The sequence below is a fragment of the Lissotriton vulgaris genome, chromosome 2_1, assembly GCF_964263255.1.
Source record: "Lissotriton vulgaris chromosome 2_1, aLisVul1.2, whole genome shotgun sequence".
In the NCBI taxonomy this organism is placed as follows: Eukaryota; Metazoa; Chordata; class Amphibia; order Caudata; family Salamandridae; genus Lissotriton; species Lissotriton vulgaris.
The window spans coordinates 1,758,796,573-1,758,821,191 of record NC_141687.1 but is presented as its reverse complement, the minus strand read 5'-3'; the positions used below and the strand labels follow the sequence as shown (position 1 = coordinate 1,758,821,191).

The following is a 24,619-nucleotide window of genomic DNA, read 5'->3' as shown; positions in this document are numbered from 1 at the left end:
ACATCGCACGCCAGCACAACCTCAACATCATCTCCTACGCCGACGACACCCAGCTGATCCTCTCCCTTACCAACGACCCCGCCACCGCCAGAGCCAACCTTCACGAAGGGATGAAAGAGGTAGCCGAATGGATAAAGAACAGCCGCCTGAAACTGAACTCGGACAAGACGGAAGTCCTCATCCTGGGATCCTCACCCTCCGCCTGGGATGACTCCTGGTGGCCACCCACCCTAGGCAGCGCACCCAAACCAACAGACCACGCATGCAACCTGGGCTTCATCCTGGACTCCTCCCTCTCCATGACCAGACAAGTCAACGCCGTCTCCTCGTCGTGCTTCAATATCCTGCGCATGCTACGTAAGATCTTCCGGTGGATCCCCACCGAAACCAGGAAGACGGTCACCCACGCCCTCGTCACCAGCTGTCTGGACTACGGCAACCACCTCTACGCCGGAACCACCGCCAAACTCCAGAAGAGACTCCAGCGGATCCAGAACGTCTCAGCACGACTCATCCTGGACATCCTCCGTTGCAGCCACATCTCCGGATACCTGAGAGATCTGCATTGGCTCCCGGTCAACAAGAGAATCACCTTCCGTCTCCTCACCCACGCACACAAAGCCCTACACAGCCAAGGCCCAGGATACCTCAACAGCCGCCTCAACTTCTACGCGCCCAAACGCCAGCTTCGCTCGACCAGCCACCCCCTCGCCGCCGTCCCCCGCATCCTCAGAGCCACCACAGGGGGACGATCCTTCTCCTACCTCGCCGCCAAGACATGGAACTCCCTCCCCACCCACCTCCGCCTGACCCAGGACCACCTCGCCTTCAGGAAGCAATTCAAGACCTGGCTGTTCGAGCAGTAGCGGATCCCCCCTCCAGCGCCTTGAGACCCTCTGGGTAAGTAGTGCGCTATATAAATACGATGATTGATTGATTGATTGATTGATGCGGTGGAGGCACATTTGCCGCTTAAATCCATTTAAAAAATCAGGAAAGTGCCCTCGGGCCCGTGGTTCTCAGAAGCCCTAGGAAAGCAAAAACAGGTCTGTAGGAACCATGAAAGAAATTGGCGAAAGACCTATGACAGTAAAAATAAATCTACATACAAAGAAACACTAACTGTCTATAAAAAAATGATTCAGGAGGCAAAAAAGAATTATTTTGAGGAACAAATCGAAAATTCTAAAAACTCAAGTAGACAACTATAAGAGGTGGTAAAATCATTGGCTGGGAAATCTGCAGACCTGGGTCCTCCTCTTTCGCAGGAAGTTTGTGATGCACTGGCAAACTTTTTCTTTTCTAAAGTAAATGATATTTACTCTGAGTTTTCAGTAACGAAAATCCCTATTAAACTAAAATCCACTTCCTCTTGCAAACCCCTTGAGTGCTCACTTGCCCAATTCAAAGAGATAAAGGAGGAGCAGACAGCTGATATCATCAGGCTTATAAAAACGGGCTCAGCCCTAGACCCCTGCCCCCCTAAAATCTTTCCCCCAGTAATTGATCTTATTGGTGAAGTCATAACACGAGTCTGCAATGGGATGTTCAAATCAGGGGTCTTTCCGGATAGGTTAAAGAATACCCTACTGAAACCTCTCCCTAAAAAATCAGGTCTAGAAAAAACTACGCTGAAAAACTATAGACCCATCGCTAGCTTGCCGTTCTTAGCTAAAGTAGCCAAGAAAGCAATGAACAGCAAAACACTCTGCTTGACGACTCTCAATTTGGGTTTCGCAAAATGCATGGGACCGAGACCGCACTTATCAATGCCTCTGATGACATCAGGATCATCAGGGACCAAGGGGGTACAGCGGTGCTGGTCCTATTGGATTTGTCTGCGGCCTTCAACATGGTCAATCACTCCATCTTGATTGACCGTGTCGAAGAATTGGGCATACATTCTATGGCTAGGGCCCTGCTTGCCTCTTTTTTGTCGGGCAGAACGCAGGCAGTAACACTGGGATCTTTTAAATCTGCTGATCTTGCCCTACCTTGTGGTGTTCCTCAAGGCTCATCCCTAAGTCCGACACTTTTTAATATCTATGTGTCGGACTTAGCTAGGGTTATCAAAAACTACCGGATGAGCCTTACCACATATGCCGACGACACCCAGTTGGTGCTTGCCATCAAGAACGATAGAGAAGAGGTGGCGGCTCGGTTTCAGGAAGGCATGTTGGCAATCAAGGAGTGGATGGCAGGAAACTGCTTAAGACTCAACTCAGAGAAGACTGAGGTAATTATCTTTGGAAAGTTATCTCCCTTGTGGTCTTCCTTCTGGTGGCCCCCATTACTTGGAGCCCTACCAACCCCTGTTCATAAGGTTAGGAATTTAGGGATAATCTTCGACGAAAAGCTGAATTTTGCTAACCATGCCAATCAGATAGCATCTTCTGCCTTCCACAAACTCAGACTCCTAAAAAAAATCTTACCATTTCTTCCAGATAATGCGAGGAAAACGGTAGTGAGCTCCTTGGTACTTTCATTCAGTTTGACCAAAAAGGGGTATTTTAACCCAAAAAATCTCTCTTGTCTACTTCTCTGCATATCAGCCAAAATTCTCATGCTCACCAGAATATGTAATCCCACCGTTGTGAAAGGGTGTAATGTATTTTCGGCCAGTGTATGTAGGTGCTGATTAGCACCTAATTCGAATTGGTGGTAATTGCATTTCCTAAAACTGCATTTTTCGAATGGTCGCAATAAGGAAATGCTTCATACATACAAATTGCAAATTGCAATTTGGAAATTCCTATTTGCGATTCCTTATTTGGAAATACTAAAATGACGATTACCAAAAATATGAACTTGTGAATAAGAATGATCAAATTGGATTTCATACATAAGGAATTGGGATTTTGCATTCTCAAAAGAGCCAAAATAGCGATTTGCACCATTTGCGAATACATAAACTTTTCGTACATCTGCCCCATAGTGATTTTATGAGATAGCGAGTCCATTGGAATGAGTAGGTCTCAATGATACTCCGAATTTTTTCTCGTTAAATCTATGTATTTTTCTAAATGAGTAATCTTACTCCAATGCCACTGATCAGAATTGAGTTTTCTGTACCTTTTTCTTCTTCTTTTTGTTACGGTTTGCTAATGATGTTATTTTAGATACTAAACATTTCCATGTCAGCATCCATCTATAGGTAGAATGATTTGGCTTCCTCAAATGAGACAGGGGCCAGTACAGTTTGTTAATTATGTAGTATGAACACTGGCTCAAAAGATTGAGAGCAGCCTTTGTCATTATTCAAGGAACTGACTGGATTTACATTGATACAAAACCAAAAATCTATACGCAGATGCACTAAGTCAGAATTTCAACTGCACACAATCAAGAATCAGTTCTATGGTTTTACTTGGACATCCTGGTTCTCTTCACAGCCGATTTCAGATGCAGACAGCACTTAGGGCCTCTCCCTTTTTATTGCCCTAAGCACTTTCACATTGCTTTACCAGGATAGAATAGACCCAAGGCAGATGATTACCTACAGGTGTGTGGACGCAGAGTTGCGAGTCCTCATCATTTCATGATGCTTCCTCTCAGTACTCCAAGAAGAAATTTTACAAGTGAATTGTGTGTCTCTTCAGTGACTTCTCAATCTGGTTACTCTTTCTTTCTTGTTTCCAGGAAGTGAGCTACTGCCAAGGAATGAGCCAGATCGCTGCCATCTTGCTGATGTATTTGAACGAAGAGGATGCTTTCTGGGCACTGTCTCAGCTGCTGACCAATCAGAGACATGCGATGCATGGTAAGGTTCTGCAGGCAAATGGGGGACTCTGTATTTCACAACACAGTGCTGTTCCAGAGACAGCTTCTTGTTCCAGCAGTTCATGTGTCCTGGCCTAAGCCTTCCCAGCATTCTGAAAGGCGATTCTTTTATGTGTCCATCTCCTAAAACATATGGAAAAAGAAATGGCTTTTCATGAACAGAAGCATAAAATGGAGCTCACTGCACTCTTGTGGATCATTACAGTGACAGATTCTCGAATTGTTGCAGTAACTTTCCTTAGGATGTTGCCTAGGATTCGGAATTGTCACTAAATTACTTTAATTGTTTACTAAAAACCCCAACCCAAGTCTATGCAACTCTGTGCTCTAAATTCAGTTTACGCATATATGCAAAAGGTAAAATTCGGGTATGTTCTCATTTCTACTGCAGTCTTCCTACTATTTTATGCTTATCCCCCTGAATCAAATATTTTAGAACCTGCCCCTCTCAGACACACGTCTTTGGTTGGCAGGGTGACATGCATCATGCCCAGAGGCTACAGGTCCCTGGTAAGGGTGTGGCAGGGGGCGGGGGCAGGATGAATGGTCAGAGGGTGCTTGCCAATGGCTGTGATGAATCTGGTGTCAAGCGGTCTCTCTACACATCACCTGCCCAGATCACTGGGTGACAGAGTGGCAGATGGCCCGGCCATACATCACCTGTCTCTGGTCATGAAGCAGACTAACACAGATATGCCATGTACAGAGCCATCTACTACTGATCATGGGATATTTCGAGTGGTATGTAGCATACCCAGAGCACGTCTACACCTGGTCAGAGGGTCCCTCGGCAAACGATGCCATGCTCTACCTTTTAATGGGAGTAGGTCGGCGGCACACAATCAGTTCTGAGACAATCTGCCCCTAGACCTGGAGGGGTGACTGAGTGTAGGGGGTATGCCCAGGGACTTCCTGCCACTGGTAGTGAGTTGGCTGGGGGGTTGGGGGTGACAATATGCCTCAAGGTACCTTACTCCTGTTCATGAGTGACAAGGGGGGCATTCTTCAGTCAAAAGACCACTTGCACCTAATCTGGAGTGTGGCTGCGGGAGACAGTGTGTTCAGAAGACCCCATCCACCTGCTTTCATCCTATTCATTGGTGGCTGATGGGTCTTCTCTCAGGGGGCCTCCCATCCCTAAGTTTAATATGAAAGGGTTGGGGCAAAGGTCTGCTGCATGTGGATTCCTGTCACCGAGAAAACAAACCTAGAACTTATCAACAAAGAATTGAGTGTAAATTGTATTTCTGGCCATAATTGAAGAAAATATTGTGCTTTGAATAATACATTGTGCCCCAATAAGACATCTGGCTGCTAGAGCGGTTCTCTCCACATGGGTGATGTGGGGTAGTATTACCAAGAGCGTACATGAATAAGGAAAACATTGAATTTGGTTGTTTTAAACAAACAGTGCTTAAGAAAGCTGAGGAGCGACCCGACATAGGCTTTTTCATATTTTGTCAGCTAAGCAGCTAGACAAAATGAGACTTCCAGAGTACTTGGACTTTTATTGGTTTGATGGTGATTGCAGAAAGGGAAAATGGGGATTAGATTACCAAAATAAATCAGACAAATTGTCGACGGGGATAATTACAATAAATAAGGCACATGCAAATGACTGAATAGAAAAATGAGCACCCAAAAAATGTCAGGGATCTGAGAAGAAGATACTTCCCAATTTTAGACGGTGGTCACAAGGTATGTACAGAGCCAAGAAGCAGCTGATGAACTGTGCCATTGTTCTGCTTCTTTTAGTTTTAGTAGGAAATTCTTTTATTCTTATAGACATTGGTAGACACGTAATGTGCCCAATCTACCTGCATTGAAAATGTGGCTCTGAAGGTTAATTTACTCTTTCTCTTACTGTCTTTGGAAGGCTTTTTCATTCCTGGCTTCCCCAAGCTGCAACGGTTCCAAGCGCATCACGAGCAGATCTTGAGCAAACTTTTTCCAAAGCTGAAGAAGCACATGGTAAGAATAAAAGAAGCATGGTTGTATATTTTTGAGGTGAACACTAAACAAAAGTATTTCCTCCACAGGTTGACTTTAGTCGGGCCTGACTTCTTTTTATAAACCCCCCCAACAGGCATTAATCTTCTTCACCAAGATCATGGCACTGTTGTCTGCTGTCTTGAGGGAAGTTGTAGTCATCTCACTCACAGAAATACTTAAGTACACGTAAAAAGTTTTAACAGAAACTACCTATTCTTTACCTCTGTAACAGAGTGAGGAAGCAGCACATCATTTCTATGACCACTCTAGTAATTGTACTTGATGTTGTTTCATTACCAAACAAGTTTCAGGGTACAGTACATTTGTCTGACCAATGCTCATGACATGAGTGTCCAATCAATACCGGGGTGCAAGAGCCTGCAGAGACCTATTTCAGGAAGGTGCTGGCAGCATAGATACAGGTTGTGAATCTTTGTTGATCAATGTACTCTCCTGCTGCAGTCAGTCTCCCTCTTGTATAAGCCTGGTGCAGGGAAGATTGACTTTGGACCTGTGATGTTTTTATGTCTCTCTGACCAGTGAAGTGACTGTTCCTTTTATCTCTCCCCTTAGGACAAAGAACAGATGTCCACGGGGATTTACACCACTAAGTGGTTCATGCAGTGCTTTCTGGATCGGGTAAGGACTGGTCCTCCACACAACTGAATGATGAATTCAGACCAGACAGTGAATGCTTCTTTCTTCAGTTTACTTTACATCCACGCATTTAGCGTTCCCGTGTTCGAAGAAGGGTTCCAGAGTACCTTTTTGTACGGCTATGACCCTTGGTAACTGTGGCTGATAAGTTAACTACGATGCTTAAAGTTTGGAATCCTACCCAGCTCTGTGAAGTTTAGTTTCCATATGGAGCTGGGCGTCATGGAACAGTTTTCTGGAATGGAAAGTAACTCAGAATAAGAAAACAGATTGAGAGAATTGTGTTTCTATCTATATAAAGTTTCCTTAATAACTTGGAATGTATTATACAGTAATATGTTTAAGATTTGGTAAACATTCAAAAGTAGAAAGCTTCAAAGGATTGTTTACAAATAGCATGAACCTATTTCCATGTAGACCCTTCACAAATCAGATATTAATCCCTTTGAGTACCAGCAAGAAGATGTATTTGACCTTTTGGTAAAATAAGTTGTTGCAAGACACTCAATCCTCATACACATTCCATTACCCCTGCAATCCTGTATGATTGCATAACTTTTTAAGTCCGGCTACAGAGAGCTTTTGCTGTTTGCCAAAGGTCATGTCAAAACACCATATACCAAATAATACCAAATAATATAAAGAGAGGGGCTTATTAAGCCCCCTTCACCCATTAGCTTTTTTGGGGGTGCCCCCTTCAGGATTTGTGTCCATCATGCTTTGGCTCGGCACACTTCATTTCGTATACAGTTTCCATTGTTGACTAGTCACCATGTAGTCCATCTTCAGATCTCAGAGAGTTGCAGCACCCGGCGGTTGCTATAGTCTCTTTCTCCCTCTCTTTAAGAAGTGCACCTCAGCCTGGTGGCCCGTGCTGTGCTCAAGGCCCCACACCGCCATGTGCCGGAAGAGTCACCACTGTCTGTGGCTAGAACTCGTGTGCTTGCAAAGTAGCACTATGAATGACTCATCTGGCAGTAGGATGTGGGTGGCCTCAAGTTCAGGTCCAGGGCAACTTGCTGAACCCTTGAAGTCTGTTGAGCACTGTAAGAAAAGAAATAGGCTGAACAGTGGAACCCCATAAGCCTCTGCACCTAACCTGCTAATCTATGTATAAGTGATGTGGAATTACCCAGACAATGAGTGTGCACACTGAAAAACACCCACTGTCACAGTGTAATCCCCATTCAGGAATGTAACAATTTTTACTCATTAGTACAGCCTGGTGGCCCGTGCTGTGCTCAAGGCCCCACACCGCCATGTGCCGGAAGAGTCACCACTGTCTGTGGCTAGAACTCGTGTGCTTGCAAAGTAGCACTATGAATGACTCATCTGGCAGCAGGATGTAGGTGGCCTCAAGTTCAGGTCCAGGCCAACTTGCTGAACCCTTGAAGTCTGGTGAGTACTGTAAGAAAAGAAATAGGCTGAACAATGGAACCCCATAGGCCTCTGCACCTAACCTGCTATCCCTAATCTATGTATAAGTGGTGTGAAATTACCCAGACAATGAGTGTGCACACTGAAAAACACCCACTGTCACAGTGTAATCCCCATACAGGATTGTAACAATTTTTACTCATTAGTACAGATGCACCACATAACGAATTGGACAACGGATTATATAAAATGCATGTTCACAAAATATTCTTCCAAAAATGTCTTCCTTTATTCAATGGAGTCTTTAAAACATAGTCAGGATGATTGAGATACAGCCGACGCGTTTCATCCTTATCAGAAGGACTTCTTCAGGGCAAACGGATATTCACTATAATGTCTGTCTAGATAAGTAAGCCATCAAAAAACAATATAAAAGATGCTTCCTTTTTTCAAGATATTATATTAAAAATTATGTTTAGTGCCTTGGAGTGGAAGCAGTGGACGAGCGGGAATACATAACTCCCAGTTTTTTAAATCCTAATCCCAGGTAAGGGAAATAAGAAGTGTGCAAGAATAATTGCACAGTGCTGTAACCGTCCAGAGGCAGTCGGGGCAGTCCTCACCACACGGAGACCAGCGGAGTGAATGACTCATCTGGCAGCAGGATGTGGGCGGCCTCAAATTCAGGTGCAGGGCAGCTTGCTGAACCCGTGAAGTCTGATAAGCACTGTGACCACATCCTCACCCAGAGTGTAGTAAGTAGGTAAGGCTTAACGTACATTCTTTCAGCCATCACTATGCACCTCCTCTGCACCTAGGATGCTGTTTAATGCTGCCTGCTGTACCCAGTTGTATTTTCTGCCTTTTTTACAGTTCACTCATTTAGATATGTCCTTGTGCAGCATGGGTATTTGGATGTAAATAGTCATATAGAGTCTTTTAGGTGAAAGACATGAACAAATTGACTGGTGCTCATTCTCATGTGCCCTAGAGCCTGTCTCTCCTGGTGAGATGCAGAGCAAGTGGGCTGTGAGCTCTCCTGCTTCACCACCATCTTCCCGCTGCCAGTTCATCCCAGAGTGCCCCCATCTTCTGCCCATGGGTGAGGCTGTACTCTGACTCTGCCCGCTCTGTTCCTGATTGCTCGTGCTGCGCATCTCCTACCCAACACCTGCTATCGGAGCACCGCGTGCACGCAGACCATTCAGCAGCAAGGGTGCCAGGGACAAGTGCCCCCTCGTGGCCCCCAGCCTGCACCCAGATTGTGGACCCAGCCATATGTCTCCCTGAGCATGGAGTCAGGCAGACTCATGCACCCGCTCCTCTCCGCATAGGGTGCCCCTCCCAACTCCTAGCCATCGAGTCACTCGGGGGCTTCACAGAACTATCCTGCTCACACTGGTTATCACTCCCTCTCACACTCGCACACTGCCCCAGTGCTTGAGCAGGCGCTATGACTAGAGCAGGCCCACACTTCTGCTGTCACCCTGCCTGCTGACCTGCTCCCTAGCTTCGAGCTCCCTGTGCCTGTCCATCTGCACCCCAGGGAGCTAGGAGGTCATTGCTACTTGTCACCTATTGACCTTTGGACCTCAGACGCCTCCATAGACACCCCTCACTCCACCCAGCATGCCTAAAACAGATGGGAGTTTCTTCCTGGGTTTAGGAAGATTTTTCCATCCCTTGTGTGCTCCAGCTCATCTCTTAAAAGAGGTAAATCTCTGAGTCAAATAGATTCCAAGATTGTTAACTTTTTTTTATCAGGGACACGATTTTCCCAAGGGGTGTATCCATGTCAAGGGCAGGGTGATCGAGCCTCTTTCACCAATAATTAGTTCATCTAAGTTCGGACATTTATAGCTGTTTTTTTCACGAGGGAGACGTGAGCCCTGCTTAGAGGGTAATTTCATTTTTGGTGAGCAGCCAACCCAACAAGTTGGTGCCCCAAGCCCAAGCAGAGAAACATCCGCTCAATCGAGTGATTTGCGCCTGCTTGCATGGATCTCTTAGCGGGAATTTCATAAACCTGTACAGTAAATGCACTTATGTTAAAGCAGAATTCAGAGTGGGCTGCCGTGTTGGTACCGTCAGCTCATCCTTCAGTTTTCTAGAAATGGGGGTTGATTGTAAAAAAACAAAATACCAATGGTCCTCATATACCGGGAGTTTTTTAAACCTTTTCTCACTGTGTGAGTGCGCCTTGGCTTGGGACTGTGGAAATATGGGCCAGGAAGATCTACATAGATGTGGTCTCCTCGTGAATGAGTCTGCCTTCGACTGTATCCATTGAAGTGGTTCCACCAGCGGTCTGACTTGTGATCCCCCACCTCTAAACGGGGCGGGGCAACAACAAGTTTGTTAGTGAAGAAGAAAGACCAATTTACAGCAGTTCTCCTCCTCTGCCTCAAAATTGCAAATGACCCCTTTAATTATATTTGTGCACTGCAGTTCCTGATTTGTTTATTCCGCTGAGTTGCCTTTAAACGTCTTGTTTAGCTAACTAGTGTTCCAGTCTTGTAAGTGTGAGTACCCTCCTTATAATGACGTTGGATTCCTTTATGCAGGGGCGGCTGGTGACATTTGAAAGTGGTGTGGTGTAAAATTATTGTGGTACTGCACTGCAGCGAGCGAGCAAACCTGAACAACCTTCAGGGGTTTGGGGGGTCTTCCTCCCATGGAGAAAATTTTGAAAAAAGAAAGGACAAATTGTGCATTTTCAAGCAAATTTGAGAAAGCAAGAAGGTTAATAAAGCAATTGTGAATCAACTAACTGTACAAACAAGCACTCTGTTATATACTCACAGGAGCTGCCTTTGTTAATATAGAGGGTTGATATGGGACAATGAGTATTGGTCAAGAAGACTAGTTTAGTTGTTTCACCTCTCACTTTGGTTAACACCCAAACTATCCTCAAAGCCCGCACGAGAACAAACATAATAGAAACTGAATCTGCTTTTAATGATCAATAAATTACTTTGAAACATCAATAAGGCAATCACAACTGCCAAAAAAGTCTCACAACACATGATAGTTCAAACAAAATGGAATGTGAAAGTCAAATAATAACTCAGCCTTTTTGTATCACGTACAGGAACCACATTAAAAACTATGTTGGAAAAAAACAGATCTCTGGTTTTGCAAATATAAAAAAACAAATTAAAAGGCAACATAAGACTCAGCAAGTCTCTCAAAATTCATGTTAAAGATAAATAAAAAACATGGTCCGCCTTTATATATAACTTGTGTTAAGAGGATCAAGCATGCAGAAATGAATAATCCTTTTCGCAGAAACGAATAACGGTACCTTCCGCCTGATTCATCATGCTCCCGTTTTGCGAGGCCCTAATAGCGATTCATAGCGAATCGCTATTAAGGACTCGCAAAACGGGATTCAAGTAGGAATATGCAATAAAAATGCGATTCCTTACAATTCCTTATTTGCGATTAGCTAATTGCTAATCGCAAATAAGGAATAACTCGCCATTCATTCCTATGGGCCAAAAGGCCCATAGGAATGAATGGGGAGTATTCCTTATTTGCGATTAGCAATTAGCTAATCGCAAATAAGATTGCGATTTGAAGGGTGCCAGGGGTGTCCACAGGACACCCTGTAGCACCCCTCAAATGAAATTTCACACAGGTGTTGCACACACACATGTCCAAAGGACATGTGTGTGCGCAACATGCAACTTAGAAAAATGCTTTTAAAAGCATTTTTCTAAGTTTTTGCTATTTACCGAGAGGTCTGACCTCTCGGTAAATAGCGGCCCGAAATTGCGAATTAGCAATTTAAAAATGGTTGATGAATTGCATTTAAGGAATCTCAAATAGAGATTCCTTAAATGTAATTCCTCGCAATTTAGCGAATTAGCAACTACCGATTTTTGCATTTGGGATGATGAATCCCAAATGCAAAAATAGCGCTCGCAAAGGGCCAGATTCTCAGAATCTGACCCTTTGCGAGCCGATTTCAGCTTGATGAATCAGGCTGAAAGTCCCTTAACAACAGAATCTGTTGAAGTGGTGGCAGATTTTATCTCACTAATATTTGTCAACCAGCTTTAGGTTTTGAGAAAGTTTGTTTATTTGGCCTTGATTAGGTTTGCCCCGGAGTGTGTTGTGCTATCTATCACAGGGAAGAATGCAAAAAGCGATGGAAAGAATGCTTGAAAAAATCCCAGCCATTGGTAGTTACTCAAGGTCGCATTCCAGGTCCTCGTTTTTTGCTCACCATGCCACCTCTGCCTAGACCTATCTACTCCAATTTGAGCAGGATTAAAGTTGATGCACATGATTGGGTATAATCTGAGGTGGCATCTTGGGCACAAAAATGATGGACTGCGATGCGGCCACGTGAAATTACAAGTGGCTGAGATTAATTCATACATTCCGTCTATCACTTTAAAACATTTTTATTTTGCTATTTATCACATCTGTAAAAAATGAATATGCAGGGAATCGAAGTTTAACAGGTGCAACAAATAGCACCAATTATAACATGAGCCCTTCCCCTGTATACATTTCAGCAGGCCTGTGTCAATATGTCAGTGGAAAAAATACTAAGGCGCTGCCTTTATCGCATCCAGTAGTTATTCGGTGCAGTTAGGCTTTTGCACAGAGGTCTTTAATCAATGAGCTCACGTAATGTATGCATAGTGTTTGAGGTGAGGCTTGCTGTGTGATGAGAGATGGAAAGGTTTAGTCAACGGTTGTTCTTAGTTGAGCTAGTGTGATAAAGCCAGTGGGATATCTCTTCAGAAAGTCTTTGGGTACCACTATGTTTGGGAACCTCTTCCCCTCTTTCAAAATCGCTTTGTGGAAAGCATGAGCCAAACGAAAGCAAACGAGACACTGCTTTGAGTTCTGATCTCCTTTTCTTTCGTTGCCTGTGTGCGGACATAAAAAAAAGGGGAAATTACAGATTTTTGTCTAGAGAAGCTAAGAATATAGGCCAGTCCTCAGTTTTTAAGTCTGGATAAAGACACTAGTTACAGGTGGGATACGCTGGATTCTACTGAGAGGTTTCCAGTTAGAAGAACTATTTTTGCAAATAGTCCTGCTAAGGGCTATCAATGCTATCCAGGCACATCTGCTATAGCTTTGCAGAAATGAGGTAATACTTTCATCGATAAGAAAAGTCAGACTATCCAGAGCTATGCCAGCTTCTCTAGACCACAAAGGACCATCCTTCACTTGCAGCCAGAACATCCCACTAATGCACTAAACATCAGTGTGGTGGTTTAAAGAATGTTAACTTTGTCCAGCTGATGGGGCCATTTGAAAGTTAAGCACAAAATAGGTATTCTTTGAAAAGCCCTCCAATTGCCTTACCTACTAGCTCAGAGCAGCTCCTCTCTCAGTGGCCTTCGATATCTTAAAGGTATTTTTTGCGCTCATTGCTGACTAAGAAGCAAGAGCTAATTTAAGTGAAAAATCTATTTTTTTGGCTTTCCTAACAGCAAGGTGATTAGAAGTGAATTTGAAATCAAGGGCTAAAGAACTCCAAATAAGTTCGTCTTGAACGGAGCAAGCTCATCCTCACCAGGGTGAGGTTTGTGAAATCGGACCATGCACAGACGGAGAGCAGAGGCAGAATGAAGCCATCTAGTTGGAATGTATCTATTTTTGTCTTCTAGTGATGTATTGTGGAGTTCTACCATAGGGGAAGCGGTAGACAATATAAAGCACCTCGAAGATGTATGATGAGGAATACCGCGCCAATGGAGGGAGTTAAAAATAGGCTTAGAATGGCTTAAGCAAGTTGCACCAGCTACTACGTGAGCTGTCGGATTTTGGATGGATAGCAGTCTCAGTAGCAATGCCCTGATAAAGACTATTACAATAGTCCAAGCTTGTGCCAATAAGACCCGTAACGCCGGACAGCCTGCCCTCAGTAGGTAATAATGACAGGACAGGGTGAAATCTTTAAAAATGAAGCATACAAGAGAAGATGACCGAGGACACCTGATGATCCATCTGTAGAGGGGCATCAATTTTGCTACCTAAACTGTTTTGTTAGGTAATGGGTAGCGGGCAAAATCCACTGGCAAGAAGGTAGAGTACCAGGGCTTATAATTTCCCCCAGTGATCAGAAGATCCACTTTTCCGTATTTAGTTTGAGCCAGTGGTGTCTCGTCTAGTTCCAGTAGTAGAAGCTGTTTCTGTTCCTGCCAGGAGGTGGAAGGTATACTGACAAGCTAAGAAGGGGAAATAACCGGGCACCAGAGTAAGGAAGCTAACTACTTTATTAAAATTTGTTATGTTATGCAGATTTGAAGGGAGGGTATCCCGATGGAGGGAAAGCGAAGTCACTATTCCTGGCTATTCAGATAATTGGTCCTTTTTACCATATTCCCCAACTTTGTATGTATTGGCTGTATGTGCATTTTGCTTATTATAGTTCACTTGGTTTGTTATTTCTATAGTTTGTCCACCTAAGTGAATGTAGTTATTGCTAAGATTACAGCTGTGTACGAACTATGTCGGCGTAATGGTTTGATTACCAGAACTGCAGCTAACTGGGCATTTGGATGGCATGGAGATTACAAAATACCAAAAGGTTTTTTGTGGATGTGGCACTAGCAGCGGCCTGAATAGATATTACCCAGGAGTGGGGAAGTACAATATTTTAATTACTGAAAGGATGATGCATAAATATAGATTGGTGTATTGGAGCAGAACGAGTGGCATACTTGAGGAGGGGTTGCCGTGGCAAAGCTGAGAAGGTGTAGGGAGAGTGAAGTGGAGTCGCTCTTCCAGAGTAGTAGGCAACGAAGAGAACTGCATTGTTGAGCTAAGACAACTGGGTGTGGAATAACCATGACATAAACACAATCAATATAGATCTGTAATAGAGAATGTGTTGTTATGTCATTTTTTTAGCCGCTTAAGAAATGTCTCTAATTCAGTGGCTGCAAATATTATGAAGCAGTTTGTGATGTTGTGAGTATCAGGTCGGAAGTAAACTGAGTTTAAACATCCTCAATAAAGATACATTTTTTAAAAACTAAATCTCTTCAGTATTATATGATTATGTAGTATGTATGTGAAAGACAAGATTAAAATGATTTAATATTTTGTTCCATTGTATTATCATAGTTATAAAGAGAAGATGATGTAGGTGAGGAAATAACTATGCTGGGTTTTCCTTCCTTTGTCACTTAATGCTACTCAAAGCAATTTTTATAGTTTCGATAGAAGAAGAGTTTATAAATTTCTTTGATGTGTAACACAATCCTGTATCTAAATCTTCTATTGTTACTGTAGCCAACTTGCCGGTTGTCTGTCTTGTTTTCGGTTTAACAATAGTGTAGGAAGCTCCCTCTGCATATACTATACCAAAATGAGGTATAGTGTGCACAGAGTCCAGTGGAACCCCAGAGGTAGGCAGAAGTAAAAGTAGATAACACCTTACTCTCTATTTGTGGCAGTATGGGCAAGCAGTAAGGCTTTATCAGAGGCTAGTGTAAAGCATGTGTTGTACACACTCAATCAGCAAATGGTGTCACACACTCAAAGTCTGAACTCAGACCAATTTGTTTGTATAAAAATATAATTAAGTTCATTTATTTCTAGAACCAAGCCCAACCTGACTCAGGTAGGTGAAATAAATGCTTTGCAAAATAGTATGCAGTGTTTACAAGTGAATGCAAGTTCAAGTGCAGTTGTTTCAAATACAGGTAAGTCAAGGTATTGAAATTACTATACAGATTACATTGTAGTTACTTTTTAAGTTACTTATTCTTCTTAGTGTTATATGCCTAGACATCACACTTGAACATTTCCTAGAGAAAAGGTAAGTAAAATCAGTTTTGACAATTGTAATTTTTTAGGTTTCCATACACATCAACTCCACTCCTAGAACATTTTTCAGAGAAAAACAGTCAATAGATTCCCATGGAGAGAAATTAAGTTATTGGTTACCAGGTAAGTACTTGGTCTTTGGGGTTGAGTTTCTGGGGTTAGAACAAGGGTTGCCCCAGGGTCAAGGATGCAATCTCAAAAAACCCTCAGAGGCACTAGGGCGACAAGGTGCAGAGTGCTGAGTCCCAATGTTATCCAATGGGGGATAGGGGACCTCCGGTTGGTGGCTGCTTACGAACAGGCCACTGGGTTGTGGGAGCGAAGCTCCTGGTGTTAGGCTCAGGGCAAAGGGGAATCCTGCTTAGCACACAAAGTGCACCCACAGCGGCGTAGGGGCAGCTGGGTGCAGGGTGCTGTTTTGGCATTGGGTGCCCTGTTGATTTCAATCGGGGTTCTCCGGTTTCAACAAAGACTGCAGGCTCAGGGACGAAGGTCTTCTGAAGCTGACCATTGATTGGAGAGGTAAGTTGGGATGCCTGGGGATGCTGGGACACTGTCAGTTAGGACTTCGGGTGCAGGGGTGTCTTTAGGCATCGGGTTTCTCTTACCAGCTCCTGTCACGGTCAGGGGGATCCTCCAGAAAGAGGTTGTAGGCTTCGCTGGGAGATTCGAGGCAGGTCAGCGATCACCAGATCTCGGGTCAGAATCTCAGGGGAGACCTCCTTGTGGTGTTGGGTCACTTGAACTCAGGCCGTGGGCGACAGGTACAGAGTAGTGCAGACTCACGGATTTGGCCAGAGTCCGTGAATAAACAAATCCAGTGTTCACAGGAGACAAAGTCTTTTCTTTGGAAGGCAGGGTAGGTCCTCTGGGTTCTTGAGGTTGATGGCTGCAGGACATACCAGAGTTTCACTTCTGCAGGTTCGAGGTGGTGACAGGCTGGTAGGGGTGGGGCCAAGTCATTGGGAGTCCTCCTCTTCTTAGCTCTATCACAGCTGTTTGATCCTTCTTCTTCTTTTCTTTTTGGTTGTTTCTTGTCTGAGGAGGCAAGGTTCGGGGTGCCCCTAAATACTAGATTTAGGGGTGTTACACTTAAGTAAAGGTTGGGACCAATGGGTCCTTTCCTTGGGGTGGATATACCCCCTATTATGCCACCCTCCAGTGGGATGGGGGATATGGTTCACTCTGGTTGGCTGGGTGCCCCCATCTGCCAAATGGGGTGGACTGGGAGTTGTGTTTCACCTCGCCTCCCCCACCTGAGGGGTGGTGTTGGCAAAGGTGGGTACACCTCCCTTCTTCACAGGGCCGGACTGGCAATGCCGGGTACCGTATAATCCCCTGATAGACTGCCAGGGGTGGGGGGCGTTTTTTTGGGCAGGGGCGGTTTTGTTGCTTGGGACGATTTTTGGTCTTGGGTTACGTTAGACAGAATTGAAAATCAGAGAAGTTCACTCACAGTAGTCACTCACTACTCTGCATCTCTCCTGGCTCGGCACTCCATTCGGGGGCATAAAAAAGCACAATATCTGGAGTGGATTCTCTACTGCAATCATCCATAAAAATAATACATTGGAGAACTGTGCACGATTTAATATGGGGCGTGCGCAGCGCGCAGATGCGTGGCTCGCGCAATAAAACATGCTTGACCCGTGAGCCCAGGGCAGGTCGAGAGAAGCATTTCAGAGCTAAGCCAGGGTCTGGCTGAGACGAGTCGAGGAGAGACAGCACCCCATAATTTAATTATTTGTAACCCCTGCCTGTCCCTGCTACTGCCTGCCGCAATCAGATTCCTCATGGCACTGTGGACCGGGGCGGGCTGGGATTAAACAAAATAATACTAATTCCCGGCCCAGGGCTTTGGCCTATACCTTTTTGTTTAATCCCCAGCCCAGTTCTGCGCAGGCTGCACAGCGCACTTCTAGCGCCCTGGCCCCCTGAGTGTGACTTCACTAATTTCAGAATAAAGCTGAAATCTGTGAGCTCGATTATTTCAGTGCAGCTAGTGCTGCATGATTATTATTTCAGTGAGGTGCCTCTTTCTCCATTTTACATATTTTGTCATAAACATATTGGGAAACGTCATGCTACTGAGCTGATTAAAGACTGTAGTGTTGATAAATATCGCACCGTGGCCACAGTTTGTCTGGGAACTAAAATCAACCCTGGCAAATATGTTTAAATCAATTGCTCTGGGCAAGGGACTGCGGAGTTAGCTGGGGCGACATTTTTCAGGAAAGTTTGGGTGGGTTCTCCACAATAAAAATGGGCATAGTGATGTTTTTCAATAAACTTTGTTCACGTTTATTGGATAAAAATATACAGAATTTGTAGCCAGATCTGGAGTGAAGCCTATGACGTTTTCCAAAAGTGCAGAGTCCACTACTATATTACATGGGAGCAATATTTATCCAAAGCAGGAAGTCTTGTGTGAGTACCATTGAGAAAATAAAATTGTCAGGTGAAATTGAACTGAATGCACAGAAGGCAAATGTTTATGGCCCTGGAGATGCCATCCCCGTTTGATGCAGTGTTCCAAAATGAATATATTATTATATAACATCCTACACTGAAAGAAAAAACACAAGTTTTAAATTGTGCCAGGACACAAGGCCCATCAGTGTTCCTGTGCCTAAAGAGACCCTAGTCACCTTTGCATTAATAATATGATCACAAACATGCCAGCGTTTCAGGGGCTCCATCCTGCCAGGCGTGATCACTGACTCGCAAAACGATCAGTGCGGGCCACTGTGGCAGAAGAGACAGCTCACATTGCCAGGTGCTGGTCAGAGTGCCATGGTTGTTGTTCGAATGCTAGGGCTGGCCGAGGTTATTCATTATAGAGGGACACTCTCATATAGTTAGCAATTACGTTAAATGTATTCCCATGATGCAATGATATGCAATTTCACGGTATGGAAAGCAAATATTACACTGACAGTTTACTACGTTTATGCCAGCAAGCACATTGTAGGGCTTGTAAACCAGTATTGACAAGCCATAATCTGCATTGCCAGCATATGACCAGTACCAGTGTCATGCCAGACATATTCCATATAAGGATCTGCTTCATTTTGGTTCTCTACAGTCTCCCCTTCCAGTCCACAGGCCTTTACAATTCATTATGGACCTTGGTGGGCCTCGGTTTACCTGGGGGCTCTTGAGTACAGAGGCGGGAGCTCCAAGGGGGAAATAAGGCATGCTTATTATGGCTGGTCTGGGAACGTGCCCCACTGACTGGCATGTTCCCTGAACCATCTGTCCATTTTGATGGGCTGGTGCGGGCCCCAACCATGTTGCTACAATGCTGAAACTAATCTGTAGTATTTTTTCTTTGTCTAACTAGACACCCTTCAGTGAGGAGATTGCTGTGTCTTTGCCATCTTGGAAACAGACTGCAGCATGTGCTTTGGGGGAGATCATGATCACAAAGTTGTTATTGTTGCAGGAAATGGCTAGAATATTCATTTAAGGTCTATTTTTCATATTTAATAAACAGCAAATTAGTTAGTAAAATCTGATTTGCAGAAGATATTTAGGTAAAGTAAATTTGAGAAAGTTATATTTTCCCTGTCTGTAGTTTCTGGAGGCTAATTTCCATTAGCCTGCCAGCAACTGCCCAGTAAGTGCATCACCTTAATGAGGTGTGTAAACGTTTCCCAGAGCCGAACAATTGCTTAGGACTAGTGACAGGATAGACTAAATGTGAGACATCTGTCCAGGAAGGACTGTTGGGGTGGACGCAGGAACTTTACTAACGTGCAAGGGATAGAGATGAGGTCTCTACATTCATAGTTTAGTGTATGGAGAGAGAAGAGAAAGACTATATCTTTACGACCCTCACTAACCAGGCTGGCTCTGAATCAGTTGGGAGAGAAGGTGCCCCCCAGAACTGGTTTGGAGTACATTCTGGGGTGGTGGCTTCTCAGTTCCCTCACCACATCTCTGGGTGGACACAAGAGCTCTGTAAAAGGGAGAAAGGGTTACCTCATTTTGGATTTTAGGAGTAAGGGGCACTGTGTGAATGTTTGCAGTAGGGCGAACAGGAACTGCTGGTGGGTAGGTTTGCCCCTGGGAACGTTTTCCCTGTTGGTTAGGGAGCCCAGGATTTACCCCCACCTACTGGCTAATGTGAATCATAATAGTGGCACCCTAAGCAGCCCTCCTCAGACCATGTTGTGGACCTGTGGAAGATCAGCGGAGGACTGGACCTGCTGTCTGTAATCTGACAAAATCCCTGAAGGACTAGACCATATGTCGCTTGTAACAAGGTCAAAGAAGCGGATGCCAAAGGGTTATGAGGTTGACTTCTATGATCTCGGACATTACAAGCTGCAAGAGGCCTTTTTCAAGAAGTGACCATTTGGCCAGTACCAACTGCATATGGATTGGACCTTGTTAGTGGCCTCTGTTGAAGTGATTCCTGGCCCCTAATTGCTGTCCTTTAGGTACTCAGAGCCTTAGAAGTGACCTAGAAAAACCCCACAAAGTTGGGTCTCTGAACATTTTTGGACTTCCAAGACCTCTAGATCTGTTGGTGGGGGTTGAGGGGGGGTCCTCACAGTAAAGATGTCCATTTTATTGCACCTGCCTCCGGTATGGTTTCAGGCTTGCCCTGCTGAAGGATTTAGAGCTCCATAAAAAGTCAGAAGTCAGGAGGTAAAACTTTGACCTGGATGAAGTAGCTTGGTGTATCTGAACAACGCTCCATCGTGGTCTACCCAAAATTAAGTCAAGGTCTAGGTCAACCACTATACACTCTCATGGGTGCTTTGTACTTTTAGGTACTATTTTTACTTTTCCCCTTTGCCGCGGCGGACATAAAAAATTACGCGTGTGCAGTTCGGACAGCTCCCGGCAGTCCTCTGCACATGCCCACTGTGACGTTGAATGGCCGGGGGCCGTCCGACGCATCGAAGATGTTAAACCTTTAGAAATTGGCATCTCCGGATCCACTTGATGAATTTTTGTTGTTTTGGTGTCATTTTGATCATTAAAACGTACTAAATTTTTCTAAATTGGTTTAATTAATTTTATTGTTTCGTATTTTAACTTTATTACTATTTTGATACTGCATAATTACTCCTCTGTACAATAGCCACCCGGGGGTTAAGCTCAGGTGGATTTAATGACTTTAGGGTTCACCCTGACAATTTAGTGTTATTTTTCCTTGAGGTGAGTGACAGTCCACCACAAACAATAATAATCTACTTTCTTACAGTAAATAGGTAGGGATCGATTTAGCATTCTTAACTCCACATCTACATACTTTTAAGAAATATATGTATATATTGTCAAGGTACATATATGTGGAGTTAAATATAAAAAATGCTTGCCTACAGATACCTACTTTCATAAACCTTTGGTTGTCAATATCAGTATTTTGATACCGGTAGTATAAATCTGCTACACTGCATTTACTGTCTTATAAGGCATAACCAATTATTTGGAGTAGCTGGCCTACTTAACGTATATTGGTGCTGGTGCATATCCAAGCTGATGAGAAGGGGACATATCAAACTAGATAAAATTAAACAATAAAATAATTTGAACTTGCTGCAAAACATTTTGTAAATCAATGTATCTGTGAAGGTGTACTGTAAATTGCACCAGTTGGTTTAATTATGTTCTGAATTTTTGTGTTAGCCATCCATGAAGTAGTGGATGATTTTATTAGTGCCGATCAGAGCTAGAATCTTCAAATGATACTGTAAAATGCGTCGTTTAAGTAATTGTTTTGCATACTGTCTCATGGATAGACCCACCTCCCTTCAACCTTTTGCCCTTTGGGGCAATCCGGTTTACCTGCTTCCTTTGTTCACTCAGTGCAGTGCGCGCAGGATGTTCATGCAACAGCTGTTTGAATGTTCGCCATCTGCTACCGCTCTATTGAGATTTTACTGTTTGTAAGATGTGTTATTCACAATGGCAAGGAGACAGATACCTGATAGTGCATACACTTCTAAGCTCACCCTCAGTATGCCCTTCCAGCTGCAGATAACCTAACTGTATATTCTCATCAAAGACTGAGGGCCACACTTATCAAGGTTTTGTGTCACCCTTTTTTGAGTTGTATATAGCACAAACTCAACTTGAAGGTATCAGAGTGCTTTACATGAGCACCAGTTGTGTTGTAGACATACACATTCATTTTGTTAGGCACGGGGAGATTACGTGATTTGCCCAGAATGACAGGATGCTGAGCAGTGCCGGACTGGCAATGGCACTGGCAGCCCTTTGGTTCCTCCTGCCATTGCCATTGCCCACGTACCGCCGCCCCAGCAGTGCAGCACTGACCTCAAACATGATCTCAGGTCAGATTCTGTATAAATGGGTTTTCTTTTCGTCGTGTGCATGTCCGTCTCCGGGCAGGGCCAGGCCAGCTGCAATGTTCCGAGCCATCAGGCAGGATACGTGTGCTGCTCCCTTTGGTGGCGCTGTGCTGCTTGACTCTTGGGGGCTGTAACTTGGGCAAAGGTTGGAGTCTGCAAGTCTGCTTTAAATATATTTTTCAGCACAAGCCCCAACTTGGGGTTTGTGCTGAAAAATATATTTTAAGCAGACAACAGGGCTTTCCAGTGTGGTTTTTTTCACACAACTGAGTCCTTTTGTTTTGATTGCCACTGGTGTTGTTGCCACTGGTACTTGCCACTTAGGATAACATGTACATTTCTGGGAGCCCTCTGTGAGGTCCCTTGATGCTGGCTCAGGTGGTTTGTGACCTCTATATTTTTTTTAATTGCCCGAATTTCAGTTCGGATTTCACATCAAAGGAGATTGCGCTGTTGAAACGCGCACACTTAGGTGTTCAACGGATGGTTCACTTCTAAAAGATGCAATTGGGCCACAGTGATGGTACGGTAGCTGCAGTTCCCAGTGTGCAACCTGAAAGAAGTTTTCGAAAGAGACTTGCTGTTTAATAATACCCAATTCTTGTGTGTTCTATGATGTTTCATTTTTTCATTGTCTAAGGAACAGATTATCCAGCTGAATAGTATTCGTGTTTTTTGGCCTCAGAAAGCTGGAAAGGCTGTGTCTGCCTTGCATTGATTACAATCTGTAACACATTAGCTGTCCATAGTTCTCTACAGAAGGTGCAGTGTTAGGCAAATTACATCACCAATCCTCTGATGACATCACAGAGTTGATCTCTGATCCCAGCCCAGGCCCTTCAACAGCCTCCTAGTCCTACTTGCACCTAAGGGCCCAGGGGCAGCAAGGGCAAGATGGGGAAGCAAGAACTACTACCTCATACGGTGCGAGTGTGTGTCTATTGGTTCCCTTCACATGGTCACCCAGGAAAGAGCTATTATCATAGTGCTAGACAAGGTGAGCTGGAAACCCTTGCACAGAGCAGCCTTCCAGCTTGTGTGTAGAGGCTCTGCATTGCTGACGTCCATAAAGCGGGATGCAAGCAACCTCCCTAGGAAATTAGTGGTAGCTTCTGAAGCTTTTGCTAGGGTTTTTAGGAGAGAGAGAGGTGTGGCTCTCAGGCTACTCGATAGCCATACCTGTCCTTGTTTATGCCCCCTTCTCCAACTCTGTCTTATAGTGAAAGGTTTTTAAAGTCATCAGGTATGGGGCACTTCACGCACTAATAGGCCCTTTAAAACATTCCTTGGTTTCTATTTCTGCTCCTGCCTTCTTCATTACCCCTGGTGCAGGGGTAGAAACCAACAAGGGCAGTGCCACACCATGAGTACCCAAGGGCAAGCAAGGGGTAAGAGCTGCTACTCCTGGCCAGTGTCCCCCCCCCCCGCCTGAGTTTTATTCTTACCAGCCAGAGTCTCTGAGATAAGGTACTTATATTAATTCACCTAAAAACGTATGGTGGAGATCAGCATTTGCTATATAACAAGCAATGACACCATTCAAATCGTGTTCTGCGCTAAAATGCCAAGCTCATAACAGCAGCTCTTCCAGTGGCTGCCAAGCAGCGAATGAACTCGAGTTCTGAATAGTGTTTAATTACCAGCACTAAATTTAAGATTTAATAATACTGTGCTTTCAATGTTAATTGGCATAAATCTTAATTAAGTGACTTGAGCCTTAAGCATATATTCTGCTGGTGAATTTCATAAAGTTACTTGGTTGGCTCATCTGACAAAAATTCAATTGAAGATGTGAAAGGAGATGTATTATAAACAAAAGTTAAGGCTCTCTGTTAAAATAAAGGCAGGAAGGCGTGGAATTGCAAGTGAACATTGTCAGAGCCTTTCTTGCACAGCCTTTGGATACTAAGGCATTGTAGCACACAGAGCATAGAAGAAAACAATTGGGAGCCAGACGAGGAACAAATTGTGCTGCAGTGTTAAGGCACCGTGACTTAAGAATGATGGGTGGTTCTGGAGTACAATGGCACATGGATATGATTTTTAAAACATGGCATATGGTTTAATAGACTTAATATTCAAACTAACAATGTTGCCAATTTCGTACATATTCTTCCAGCTGCAAATATAAAGTTGTATGGAGAAGGAAGCTTTACATTGACCATCAAAAACACTACATCTATTATTACAAAGGGGAGTAGGTCAGGTTTCAGTATGGGTTCAAGTAAGAGGGTAGAACTAATTATATGCTCAAGGTCTGTTGGGTGCGTTGTTTCTACCCTGACTACTGTATTAACGATGTATCTAACAAGGATGGCATGAGTAATTTGCATTAGATTTAACACATAGATCCAGAAATATCTGCTTTATAAGGGCGCCTGAGTAGTTATTCTGTGTACCAAAATATATGTTGGACTCGGGCTGCCACTTTCTTGTAAAAAAACATAAATTAAGGCACACTGTCATATTTTGTTCGTGGACTGAAAAACAATGTAAGTAATTAATCCCATAATTTAACTTGGAAAGGACACTAACTGATGATAAATGCCTGCATTCTAAACTGCATCCATTTCTTGAGGTACCCAAGGAGATATAGCAGGAAGCTAACTCAGAAAAAATCCCAGCTCCATTAGCACATGTAAATTGTTTTTTAGATACATATTGTTCATACTGAATGCTGA

At 43.9% G+C, this 24,619-nt stretch overlaps 1 protein-coding gene across 1 annotated transcript in view; it reads left to right on the top strand.

The window, feature by feature from the left end:
• The window catches only part of LOC147733247 (uncharacterized), a 531,395-nt gene that overhangs the window by 466,795 nt on the left and 39,981 nt on the right, over nucleotides 1-24,619 (top strand). Inside the window, exons 12-14 of the mRNA XM_086957810.1 lie at nucleotides 3,640-3,760; nucleotides 5,657-5,751; nucleotides 6,346-6,411. Of these exons, the coding sequence (XP_086813936.1) occupies nucleotides 3,640-3,760; nucleotides 5,657-5,751; nucleotides 6,346-6,411 (282 nt within the window). The remainder of the gene's footprint in view (nucleotides 1-3,639; nucleotides 3,761-5,656; nucleotides 5,752-6,345; nucleotides 6,412-24,619) is intronic.